A 13678-nucleotide genomic window follows, 5' to 3' on the forward strand; every position below is an offset into this window, starting at 1 on the left:
TGTTTTGCACATCTCTGATTTATATTCTAGGTAATAATTTGCCCCTCTCTGTCTTCTCTCTGGAGAAGACTGGATACAGGTCTCAGGCTGGGACATTCTCTCTCCTGCTCCCATCACCACACCTCACAGGTCATGTTAATAGCATGTTCAAGCAAATGTGGAATCTTCCCCATTAATTTGATCACTTCTCTCTGAAGGTAGTGGGAGAACAAACATTTAAAGGCCTGTCCTTGTTCCTCTAGTCCTCCCTCGGTGGAATTCCAGGGTAAAGCATCATTTAAAGACCAGATCCACTATATCAAGATGAGCAGAAGGTTATATATAATGGCCAATAAGATATCATGATGGTAGTTCTGCATGGTTAAATGTAGAACTTATCCAGCCATGTAGAAAAAGCGGTGGTGGTGGGGTGGCGGGCAGGGAGGTTGAGGTTAGATTGTAAGAACAAAGAGGACATGTGATTGAGAAATGCAGGCTCTCCCCTGGCCTGTGGCTTACTTTCATGCAGGTTCTCTTGCAAAGTGCTATTCTCCTCAGCTGAGCCTTCTAAGCGTGGACAACATTCCTGAATAGAGGCGAGGGGGAAGGGTCTTGCACTCTTCAATTATATGTCCCTTTTGCTTTCAGAGCCAGACCTTCACCCTACCCTTTTTCTATGTGTTTGGGTAAATTCCTTGTTTAAACAAACATGTCACCACTATGTCTATTTGTTCTTAAAATTCTCACCAGAATAATAACCCCTGCACCTACCCACCCCAAGCAGGAGAAATCTTACTGGAAACTAGTTCACTCTAAAAACATTCTCATTTTTATTTCTCAGATAGGCTTTGAATTTTACTCTAGATGAATAAACCTCTTCTCTACCCCAAAGCCCCCTCCACACTTTTCTAAACATATTTTGGAAATGAGGGTTATTAATCTAGATTCAAATTCATTGTGAAGCCTATTTATGAACATAGGAAGCTGCCTATACTGAGTCAGACCAATGGTTCCTCTAGCTCAGTATTGTCTATGCAGATTGGCAGTGGCTTCTCCAAGGTTGCAGGCAAGAATCCCTCTCTCCGCTCTATCTTGGAGATGCCAGGAAGGGAACTTGGAAGGAACCTTCTGCATGCAAGCCTGCAGGCGCTCTTCCCAAAGCAGTCCCATTCTCTAAGAGTAATATCTTACAGTGCTCACATGTACAGGTAATCTCCCATTCAAATGCAAACCAGGGTGGACCCTGCTTAGCAAAGAGGACAATTCATGCTTGCTACCACAAGACCGTTGTATTTTTTTCTGTAAGAACTGTCAATGGATGTCAGTAAGAATCATGCCTAGTCCTAATCTTTGAAATCACACATCCAGAGGCTTTGGCAGGGGCAGTGGGGGAGAATTGCCCTAGCCACCCACATCAAGGAGGTGCATCCAATGTCTCAGTATTTGAAATGATCTGATTGATTCTTTTCATTCAAGGCAGTAAAACTAATTAGTTAAACTACAACTCCAGCATCACGAGTTATTTCAATATTTGGGGGTTATTCCATTGACACAGGATGCAATAGCTGACATACTGTGCAATGTTACACACATGGTACAACATTACACATGGCGGGGGCCCTCAAATGTACATTCTGGTCCTGGACCTCTCAGAGTCTTCAAAAGACCCCGAACATATCACAACAAGTAAAAGTAATTCACCACTGCAGTTTCATTAGGGCAAATAGAGTTGCCCTATTTAGAACAAAGCAACAAGAATCAAAGGGGACATTTTCTCTGCTTTGAGCTCTTTGGATGAAGTGGCCCCTATGTTCCACAGCCTAACACAGGTGGTACTGATGTGCCCATGCTCCTGCATGTTCCTAATGAATTGCTAGTGGTTTTGCAAAGTAGTGTGCTCACACTCTGGAAGTGCTACTTAGCTCAGAAACACATTGCTTGACCATCAGCACCGCGTTTTCAACACGGTGTGCACATGCTACATTATCTGTACACTTGTGCAACAGTGTAAGACTGCTAGTACTTCATTAGGAGTCCATAGCAATGCAGGTGGATTGGCTCTGCCTTCGTTAGGCTGTGGAACATGTGAGCCAGGGGCGTAGCTAGGGGAAAGGGGGCCCGTGTTCATCCCTCTCTCTGGCAGCCCCCCCAGAGTGAGGGACATAATGAAGATAATAGGGAGCGGTGGATCTGGAGGGCCCTCAGGAGCTGGGGGCCCGTGTTCTTTGAACCCTTTTGCTCAATTATAGTTACGCCCCTGGAGCCAATGTATTTAAGTATGTGTGTGTTCTAACACATTGTAAAGGCCTGTGATTAAACAACAAAAAGATATGAGGAATCCATGGTTTGTTTTAGGCGAAGTAATATTTCCTGTCAAAGATTACTATGGAATACATTGTTAGCCTAGATTCATTTGTTCTTGTGTTCTGTCCGTACACTATCAGCTTTCTAATTTTAGTTACAGGTAGAGGCCAAATCCAAGTGACTTTCAAAGCAGAAGACACAGGCTCTCTACCCATGCCAGGTATGTAGATTCATTTAAAGGTTGTGTTATTTTTATCCAGCTACAGTCCACATAACTGTCTTTGGTGCTGAGTGTTTTTGGGGATTTTGCAATGTATATATACATATATATATTTATTTAATACATTTCTATACCGCCCAAAACGCAAGTGCTCTGGGTGGCTTACGAAACAATAAAAACAGCCAATAAAAGAGTAAAACATTTCAACAATTAAAAATTAAAAAGTTAAAACTATTAAAATGCAATTTAAAAAATTAAAACAGTATCTAATTAAAAGCCTGGGTGAACAAATGTATCTTGACTGACCTTTTAAAAGTTGTAAGAGATGGGGAGGCTCTTATTTCAGCAGGAACTGTGTTCCAAAACCTCAGGACAGCAATGGAGAAGGCCCGTTCCTGAGTAGCCACCAGACAAGCCGGTGGCAACTGCAGACGAACCTCTCCAGATGATCTCAATGGGTGGTATGGTTCATAGCAAAGGAGACGTTCTCTTAAATACCCAGGGTCCAAGCTGTTTAGGGTTTTATAGGTTATAACCAAAACCTTGTACTCTGCTCAGTAACTTAGTAATAGCAATAGCAATAGCACTTACATTTATATACCGCTCTATAGCCGGAGCTCTCTAAGCGGTTTACAATGATTTAGCATATTGCCCCCAACATTCTGGGTACTCATTTTACCGACCTCGGAAGGATGGAAGGCTGAGTCAACGTTGAGCCCCTGGTCAGGATCAAACTTGTAACCTTCTGGTTACAGGGCGGCAGTTTTACCACTGCGCCACCAGGGGCTCACTTAACGGCAGCTAGTGTAGATATTTTAAGATAGGAGTGATATGGTCTCTCCAAAATGACTCAGAGACCAATCTGGACTAACTGCAGTTTCCAGACTACATACAAAGGCCGCCCCACATAGAGCACATTGCAGTAGTCAAGTCAGGAGGTGACCAGCTGATATACTACTGTTCTGTTCTATATATTGCAATATAGCATTGATTTATTTTTAAGATAACTTCTTGCTCTTTACTTTTGCCCCTGCTAGAGATAATTTTCCTCAACCAGGATGAACTGGAATCATCCAGATTCCAGATGTGCATGGAAACTGATTTCTGTGCATGGGCCACCTTCATGAACATGCATCTCTCTGTGCAGAAGGGAACAAAACCCATCATTCTCCATCCAGACATGTGGACATGTGCTTCCATATGAATGCCGATCATTAAATATCTGATGACATTTATTTTATTTTTTTATTTATTAAAACATTTTTATACCGCCCAAAACTTACATCTCTGGGCGGTTTACATCAGAATAAAAACAAAGTAAAACATTCGCTAAGACAAAAATGGGGGGGGACACACACACATTACAACAATTTAAAAATTTTAAAATAATATTTTAAAACAGCATTAAAACCATTAAAACAACATTAATTAAAAGCCTGGGTGAAGAGATGTGTTTTTAAAGACTTTTTAAAAGCTGTCAGAGATGGGGAGGCTCTTATTTCACTAGGGAGCGCATTCCAAAGCCTCGGGGCAGCAGTGGAGAAGGCCTGTCCCTGAGTGGCCACCAGACGAGCTGGTGGCAGCTGCAGACAGACCTCTCCAGCAGATCTCAGTGGGCGGTGGGGTTCATGCAGAAGAAGGTGTTCCCTTAAATACCCAGGGCCCAAACTGTTTAAGACTTTATAGGTTATAACCAGCACCTTGTATTTTGCCCGGAAACATATTGGCAGCCAGTGTAGCTCCTTCAGTACAGGAGTTATATGGTCTTTCCGAGATGACCCAGAGACCAGCCTGGCTGCCGCATTCTGGACCAGCTGTAGTTTCCAGACTACATACAAGGGCAGCCCCACATAGAGCGCATTACAGTAATCCAGTCTGGAGGTTACCAGCAGATGTACCACTGTTTTGAGGTCATTCACCTCAAGAAACGGAGGCAGCTGGCATATCAGCCGAAGCTGATAGAAGGCACTTCTGGCCACCGCCTCAACCTGGGACACCAGGGAGAGGCTCGGATCCAGAAGCACCCCTAGACTGCGTACCTGTTCCTTCTGGGGAAGTGTGACCCCATCCAGAACAGGCAGATCAAAGTCATCTCTCAAGTTGACATTGTCAGCTCTTCCTGTAGTGCCGATCATATTTTTGGTGGATATTCTATCCAAATATCCCTTACTCCTGTTCTCCCCCAATCAGTTATTTATTTATGCAATTTATAGCCCAATGTCCTGCCCAAAATTGGACACTCAAAGCAGCTTACAATAAAACTAAATAAAATACAATATGTTAAAATCAATACAATAATTTAAAAACTACAGCCATGGGCACAGCAAGGCATTTTCCAGATTACATGTTGCCACGTGTCCCATAAGTGCCCCTCCGTATTGCCAGTATGTTGGTAATATGCTGTCAGCAGGGTGCCGTCCATCTTTCCGATGCCTTGTTTTGAATTTTAATGATGCGTGATGGCCCTCTAACGTGGTAATCGCATCACAGGAAAGTAGCTGTGTTTTTCCGTGGTAGGGAAACTTGCAACTGAGTTTATTATGTGTTGTAGCATGGACAGTTTTTTGAACCCGCCCACCCCCGCCTGTGCTTGCTTCCTCCGCCCCCTCGCTGTGAGGAGAGAAACAGTCAGGGAGAAATCTCAGCTTCCCCCCCCCTTTCCTCCCCACAGATCCTAAACCCCACACCTCCCTCCTCCTCTGCTTGCTTCCAATATAACTTGAGCTTGTCAACACAGAAGGGGTGGGGGAGGGAGGAGATTGGAGAGTTTTTATTATTTGTTTGTTTTTCCACCGGGGTTCTTTTGTGCATTCCCCTTTTAATTTGCTACTTTGGCCAGAGACTCATACTAGTACAGCTGAGGAGTGCCCTTTCTCGTTCACTTTTTAATGAAGGTAATAAGCAATTAGTAAGTAGGTAATAAGTTGATTGTTGTGACCACAGGTCATAATTCATTGCTTTTTCAAACACTGTGAACAAATAAGTAGCACATTGGTTTAATTATAATGATTGGTATAGTTGCATAAATATAATTGGTATGTGCTAGATCTGGGTTTTAAATCAAATGGGAAGCTCTCTTAATGTTGTATTATGAAATCCCCCCTCCCACACACAGTTTCTTTCTTCTTTTCTCCCTTTTTTGCCCTGCATTGATCTTTAGAGCCACAATGAAAAATTCTTTCCATGCTGTTGAGTTGGAAGGATTGGGAGAGTAGTCACTGAGTCGGGAAGGGTTCGTATCCTCCCTGCCCAAAATATGATGAGAAACATCTACTTTTACTAGGAACATGTGGTTGAATGTGATAAATCTATGACTAACTCTTTGGTTTGCAGTCCTTTTCATGCTGGTATGAATAATATGTATAAAATTTGGCAATTGAACTACTAATGGTCAGTTTTGATGAGCATAAGCATCTAAATTCCATAGCTAGACTTACTTTGAAGGAATTAGCATGACATGTTTATAGTAGTATCTCCTATTTTTCTAGATCCGATTCCTCCTCCTCCTCCTGTTTTGAAATGGTCTCATTCTAAATCTTGGGATGGGGTGACAAAGGGCTGGGGAGGCTACAATGAGACCATACCATCACCTGGTGAAGATGTAATCATTTTGCCAGGTAAGTTCCTTCTATTTAGTGTTTTACAGTTCTAACTGATGTGAGAGTTAATCTGGCATATAGAGGACACAGACAGTGTCAGTTGTAGAGGTAAATACAAGAGAATGATTACAGAAGCCCTGTTCAAACATGATGTTCAATCCATACAGCATCTGTGTATGCACATACAGATCTGTATGCATATGTTCTGTGTGTACAGTAGTATATTTCCTATTTTCATTGAGAGGACCGAGATTCTCTTTTAAGACGAACGAGTGCATAGTCATTCACACAAAAACATATACATGTGTACATGGGAATATTAGAGCAAATATAAATGCATGATGTAAGTGTGAGATGAGAATGTGATGCTTCAGTGGGTGGGGGCGGGGGGGGGGGATCCACCCCCAAACAACCAAAAATCACCCAAAGAACAATTTATATGTGAGGATAGTTTGAGACATCTTTTAAACTAGGAAGCAACCTTATTTGCTAAAAGAAGTGCAAAGTAGAAGGAAAGAGACAGGTGCCTTAGAACCAAAGTAGACATGACATTGATAGGATCTTCTCCCCGCCATCTTTATTCCCAAGGGTCAAAACAGCTGTAGAGGGCTGTTGGATTGGGAATGGGGCTTAACCCTTCCCTCCACCATGCCATTTTCATGATCTGAATTGTCTCCCTGAATCTATTATTATGAATAATTATATGCTGATTTTCAACAAAAGTTCTCAAAGTAATTTACATGTGGGGGGAGTAATATGTTGGTTGCCTGTCCCCAAAGAGCTCACAATCTTAAAAAAGAAGCCTAAGGTAGACACAAGCTACAGCACTGAAGAGATGCTGTAAAGCAGGGTTTCTTAACCTTGGCCCCCCAGATGTTATTGGACTACAACTCCCATCATCCTCAGCCACAAAGGCCACATCTGGGGATGATGGGAATTGTAGTCCAACAACATCTGGGGGCCCAAGGTTAAGAAACCCTGCTGTAAAGGTAAAGTGCGCTGTTAAGTCGATTTCGGCTCCTGGCACCCACAGAGCCCTGTGGTTTTCTTTGGTAGAATATAGGAGGGGTTTACCAGCTGTGCTGGGGTTGAATTGGGACAGTTGTTTACCCTCTGCTAAATATAAGACAATCACTGATTTAAGAGGTGCCTGTTTTCTCAGTTAGCACGGGTAGTTGCCATGAGGAAAAATATATAGATGTAGATGGGGGGGGGGGCGGGGAGGAGAGAGAGAGAGAGAGAGAGAGAGAGAGGTACCTGTATAACACTACCAGTTTTGTTTGGGACATCAGGAGGGAAATGATTAACCATCACCTCCTCCTCACCCCGTCAGCACTGCAATCTGATCTGATTTGGAACCCCACCGTGATGGCAGATTTTACCTGACCAAAAAACACACACAGGAGAGTCAGTCTAAATTTATCTTCTACCAAGTCAGACCATTGGTTCATCTAGTCCAGGATTTTCTCAGTGCTGTTAAGCACTTCAACCCGGGCAGGCTGGTGGGATTAGATTAGTGGAATGAAATCAGCTTTCACCAGCTGGAGCAGGTAGCAGGTTGTCCTAGGAGCAGGAGGACCTTGTAGGCGGAGGCTTAACTATAGTCTGCAGGACAGGTCAAGGTTGCTGCACTAGAAGGTTAGCAGCAGGTAATGGAAACATAGGAAACTCAGTCTCTGGATGCTAGGAATTCAGACCTGGGACGGTTCTAATGCTTAGAGACTCATCATGGCTCTATATGTAAGCTCTTGCTATCATAAGAACATCAGAACAGCCCTGCTGGATCAGGCTCAAGGCCTATCTAGTCCAGCATCGTGTTTCACACAGAGGCCCACCAGATGCCTCTGGGGAGCCCACAAGCAAGAGATGAAGACATGCCCTCTCTCCTGCTGTTGCTCCCCTGCAACTGGTATTTAGAGGTGTCTTGCCTCTGAGGCTGGAGGTAAACCAACCATCAGACTAGTAGCCATTGATAGACCTGTCCTTGATGAATGTGTCCAAGCCCCTTTTAAAGCCATCCAGGTTGGTGGCCATCACCACATCCCATGGCAGAGAGTTCCATAGGTTAATTATGCGGTGTGTAGAAAAGTGAGGTGTGCTTCCTTTTGTTGGTCATGAATTTCCCAGCAGTCATCAGTTTCATGGGATGGCCCTTAGTTCTAATGTGAGAGAGGGAGAAAATTTTCACTCTCTCCACACCATACATAAATGTATAGACCTCTATCATGTCTCCCCTTAGTCACCTTTTTTCTAAACTGGTTTGTACCAGCAAGGAAGATACTTCAGAAGGAAGCTTATATAGTCTGGGTCAGGGCAACACCTTGCAAACTAACCTAACTCATAAATAGCTTTGCTGTTAATATTCCTCCTGAGTAAGCCCATCTGTCGATACTTCATGGCTGCCAGGCATGCACTTCTATGCCAGCCTTGGAGGGCTTCCTGGGGCCAGCTGTGCCTGTGAGCTTGAAGGAGCTTCTCTGGGGAGCTGGGGGGTGGGGTCAGAGAGAGTTCTCAGGGGCCTATGGTCTGTGAGGGTTCAAGGAAGTTCTGGTATTTAGTGGAGGTGCCTGGTGTTGCAGTGGTGGGCGATCGCATGGGAGTAGAGAAGTCCATTGAAGGGCAAGGTGCTGAGAGAGTGTGGGGTTTGGAGGGTGTTCTGGGTCATTGCTGATGAGGGCTTTGGTGGCAGTTCCAAGGTAGGCAGGATGGACACAGTCCCAGGCTTGGGTGCATCTGTGATGTTCTGTGGGTGTCCTATGGGGCCTCCTCATCTGAAGATAGATCAGCCTTTTCAGCCTGGCCCTCACTGGACTCGGGGTCTGGGTCAGGAGGTTCCTGATGGAGACTGGCCGCAGCTCTCCAGGGTTTCAGACAGGGTCCCCCACCCCCGACCTGTCTGGAGATGCCAGGAATTTAAGCCAGAGACTATCTTAATACGAAGCCTGTGCTCAGACACTGAACTACAGCCCTTCCTCAATATCATGTCTAGTTTGGTCAGCAACAGCATGAAATGTAACATTTGAGAGGAACTTCAATTGATAACTTTCTGTCCATGCCTGGGTCCAGCAGGGCAAGGCAGAAGTTGGGACCAACAGCTCAGCAAAGGAGCTGTTGACCCAGTGAAGTTGGACTTCAAATGCAAGGGTTATACAGGACCCAGGAGCCCCTCCCCTTCCTAGAACTCATGCTGGACCCAGCCCCTGAAGCAGATGCCCTTATTCATCCCAAGTAAGCCCTTTGGGAGGGAGGCCCCAAGCGTCCATGTGCCTCTGATACTGGAGTTCAGTCCTGGTACAGTGTCATTTCTGCTGCTGGGATGCTGAAGTGATGGCGGGAGGGGCTCTAGAGACAGGAGTCCCCCTGGGAGGCATTGGATATCCTAAGCTCCAGGACTACTCTGACGGAGCAACTGTAGAAGGGAACAAGTTCTTTCTGTTCAGGGTCCATTGGATGCAAGGAGCTTTTGTTGGGGCCAAGAGTCTCGGCTGGAGCATGCTCTGCCTCCAAGATGGTCTCCTCATGGTTGGTCTAGGTGGGTCCTGACTCCTGACACTATCACAGGTTAGTGAATCGAGTTTCACAAGGAATAGTAATGACCCAGGACTGCTAGGCTGAAAGGATTTGACCTCTCACTCTTATCCAAATCCAAATGATTTGTGTTCACTAAAGTGTATCTCTTCAGTGTAATCAATGGTGCATTTTGACATTGCACTGATACACAGTTTGGTTATGTACAATCAAAGGAGTGTTTGCCAGCATAGCGAGTCGCTGGGTAGATTCATATATCTAACAAATCTAAACTAGTATTTTCTCTATGTGTTGGAATAGGAGCTGATTGACTCAACAACATACCTCCAAAAAGCAGTTTCATCTGTTTGCTTTACATTTTACAGAGTTTAACATACACCTGACACAGTGTGTGAGGGGTGGGGAGAAGAGCATGTTATAATTCCAGGCATTTTATGTTGTTTTGAAGGGTGAAGATATGATATCATGAAGCCTCTGGCAATTTTTTTTTAGTTTCCTTAAGAAAATAAGCTTATGAGATCACCCAGCATCCTGTGTGTGTGTGTGTGTCCGTTGCCCCCACCCCCACTATAAACTTCACAATGCCTGGATCAATATGAACCAAATTTGCTACAGCTGTAGGAACACAAAGGGACACCTCAATGGTGTTGTTTGTGATGATGTCATCCACCCCGATTCAAGATGGCGGATGCATAAATGGCACAAGTGGGTTAACTTGTGAACTGACTCACCAATTTGAGCCAAATTTGCTACAGGTGTAGGGACACATAGGGACAGCGCAATGGCATAGTTTGGGATGATGTCATCCACCCCAATTCAAGATGGTGGATGTGTGAATGTTTAAGCCTGAAGTGGGCTAATTTGTGAGGATAGTAATTATCAATTAAGATTATAGTGAAAGTAGGCAGATTAGTTCTTACCAGAACAACTTGTTTAGTGGTGGAATCCATGCCGTTGTGCGGTGTGGGGTTGTTGTTTCCTTCTGATTTTGATTTGCTTTGAACTTTTTTCTGTTTGAAAAGATGAATGCTGAAGCCCTGTATCCCATATAATAATGCTTTCGTTGTTCCTGATTTCCATTTGGTGGTATGTTTATGGTGTGTTATAGAGCAAGCGTATTGATCAAAGTGATTCTGTCATTTCTTGAGTCATTGCAAAACTCTGTTTTATGCCAGAGCATTTGAAATTGCACTAGATTATTTTTGAACTTCTGTCTGGGCAAAAAACATTGTATCCATTTAGAAATGGAATATTTCTTTTAGATGCATTACATGTGGTGGCTTGTAATACATTTGTTGAATGGGTCGCTCAGAATGGATGGAGGGAACAGAGTTGTTAAATCTAACATTACTTGGCCTTTTCTCAGAGGATGACAGAGTGCATATGTGATTTTTGGCCCCAAGTGAGTTCATATGATGCCCCATAGGTGTACACTATGAAAAGTGCAAAAGACTCTATATCCTTCTTTCCCCCCCTTTTTCTTCAGGAGTGTGAAAAGAGCTTAGCTGAACAATGGAGCACCCTGCTGCTCTGTTGAATGTATCCTCTCCCACTCTTCCATAAAAAATAAAGTGATATTCCACCTGTGGTTAAGCCTGTGATCTGCATTGAATCTAACCTCTAGGGTAACAATGAAAAAGAACCTATGCTGCTGATAAAGGATCATATTCCAAAAGCTGTGATGACATAGCAGGGTTGTTTATGAACCTTGCTTTGTTTATGAACCAATTATTTCTTACAGCTTAGCAAAAATAAACAAAAATGGAGAAATAAGTAGCGTATGTACTCCAGACTAAAATACAACATACGTTATGCATGGGAGTAAACCTATTTGTCTTGTAAATAGCTTCCAGAACATATTCATTGGCTGTACTAATCATATTTTTTAATATCTGTCAACAACAAGGTTTTTAGCACATTATTGATGAGTGAATCTACGATCTAGGCTATTTTCCCCAAGCAAATTAAACTATCATGTCTGTCCTTCCTAAGTTCTTGAGTTCTATTGTGTTACCAGTAATGGAACCAACTGAATGGCAGTCTGTGTTCCGCCCTGTCTGGTGGCCCCGCCAGTGACACCCAGTGTGTGTGATATTACAGGCGGGGAGAGCCCTGAGCAAGCTTTCCCCCTCTCATTTCAGGCAGTGTTTGCTGCCTGGCAGTGTTTATTTCTCTCCCTCTCCCTCTAGCGAGGGAAAGGAAGGGAAATAAATGCTGTTAGGCAGCAAACGCTGCCTGATCTGAGAGGGGGAGAGCTAGCTCGGGCTATCCCAAGCCTGAGCCATGCCCCCATGAACGTGATGTCACACACGAAGGGGGTATGGCCTGGGCTTGGGATAGCCTGAGTGAGCTCCCCCTCTCTCATTTCAGGCAGCGTTTGCAGCCTGACAACATTTATTTCCTTTCATCACCCTCACTGGAGAGAGATGAAAGGAAATAAAGCGCTGCCTGGAAATGAGACAGGGAGGACTGAGGTGGACCTTCTGGCAATCGGGCCTCGCCCCCTTTGTGCATGACATCATGCGCAACCGGGGCTCTAGTTCCCATTTCATTGGCGGCCCGGGTTCTTTGAACCTCTTTGCTCAATGGTGGCTCCACCCTTGGTGTTACTCCATTTTACGCTCTGATTTTGAAGATAAGCTACAAAGTATCTATTGTGTTATATAAATGCATATAGATGAAAGAAAATTAAGGCTGATTAAATTTTGTTAAGGCTTGCACTTTTCTGGGGGGGCAGGTGGTAGCACTAATGTCTTCTGGATGATTGACACTGCAATGTCACTGTCCTTGACTAGTTAGCATTATTAGTTAGCAGTAGCTCCCTCTGATTTTATGAGACACAGCCTCAAATGCTTCAACGGCCTGAAATGTTTTCCCTAAAATGTACAACATGGTTTTTTGTGTTTGATAACTTAGGTCAGTGATTTTCAAACATGTAGGAACATTGGAACATAGGAAGCTGCCATATATTGAGTCAGACCCTTGGTCCATCTCGCTCAGTATTGTCTACACAGACTGGCAGCGGCTTCTCCAAAGTTTCAGGCAAGAATCTCTCTCAGCCCTATCTTGGAGATGCCAGGGAGGAAACTTTGAACCTTCTGCATGCAAATGCTCTTCCCAGAGCAACCTGATCCCCTAAGGGGAATATTGTACAATGTTCACATATAGTCTCCCATCCATATGCAAACCAGGGTGGACGCTGCTTAGCAAAGGGGGCAATTCATGCTTGCTACCACAAGACCAGCTCTCCCTCTCCCAGCTCACCAGAGGAGAATACCAGTAATGGTGGGCAAGCTGGAATCGATAGTGGTGAGTAAGCTGTCTTCCAGGGAAGATTATCTGCAATATGAAAAACTTCCAAGGACCCCCAGAGTTTCTCAGAAAAATTAACTGAGGAGGGACATACATTGATATTTTAGAATGGATACCTAAATACATCCTCAATATTTGAAATGATGACTTCAAGTTAAAAATGGCCTCTTAAAAAAAAATGTTCTCTGTTGTCTTTCTGAGTGCAGCAAAGAATAAACTTCATAAACCAAAAATTAAACACCTTAAAAGATTTAAAACTTGTTAATAAAGTAACAATAGATGACACAGATACAATTCACATCAATGGCCTTGTTGTCATTCAAACTGCATGTATGGATACAGGCCTATTTTACCTCCATTCATAATCTACTTGACCTCTGCTTCTTTTGTTTATTTATAGCACAAGGAGTGAAAAGAAGCCTTCTATTCATTTTGGAGCCATCTGTTTTCCACTGTTTGTTTGACTAGTAACTTGACCTGGTGATAATGTGGTGTCTGAATAACAAAACAGATTGATCTGTTCTGTAACATTTGCATCCCTGGAGTTCAGTGACAGGCAGCATGAAGGAAATACAGACCTTCTGTCTAAAGCATGAAGATAATCTTTTTGCTTCAGTTTTCTAAAATATGTTGATTTCATTAAGCAACATTTACAAACAAGCATTTCACTGAATTTCTTCACTGATTGGTAGATGGGATCAAGGGGGAATTTCCATGTGTTTGTTTTTAAAGGAAA

General features: G+C 43.6%; 1 protein-coding gene across 1 annotated transcript in view; it reads left to right on the forward strand.

The window, feature by feature from the left end:
- PKHD1 (PKHD1 ciliary IPT domain containing fibrocystin/polyductin) overlaps positions 1–13678 on the forward strand; it is a 436391-nt gene that overhangs the window by 268868 nt on the left and 153845 nt on the right. The window contains exons 44-45 of the mRNA XM_053273219.1: positions 2438–2503; positions 5992–6120. Of these exons, the coding sequence (XP_053129194.1) occupies positions 2438–2503; positions 5992–6120 (195 nt within the window). The remainder of the gene's footprint in view (positions 1–2437; positions 2504–5991; positions 6121–13678) is intronic.

The sequence above is a fragment of the Hemicordylus capensis genome, chromosome 1 (genome assembly GCF_027244095.1).
Source record: "Hemicordylus capensis ecotype Gifberg chromosome 1, rHemCap1.1.pri, whole genome shotgun sequence".
In the NCBI taxonomy this organism is placed as follows: domain Eukaryota; kingdom Metazoa; phylum Chordata; class Lepidosauria; order Squamata; family Cordylidae; genus Hemicordylus; species Hemicordylus capensis.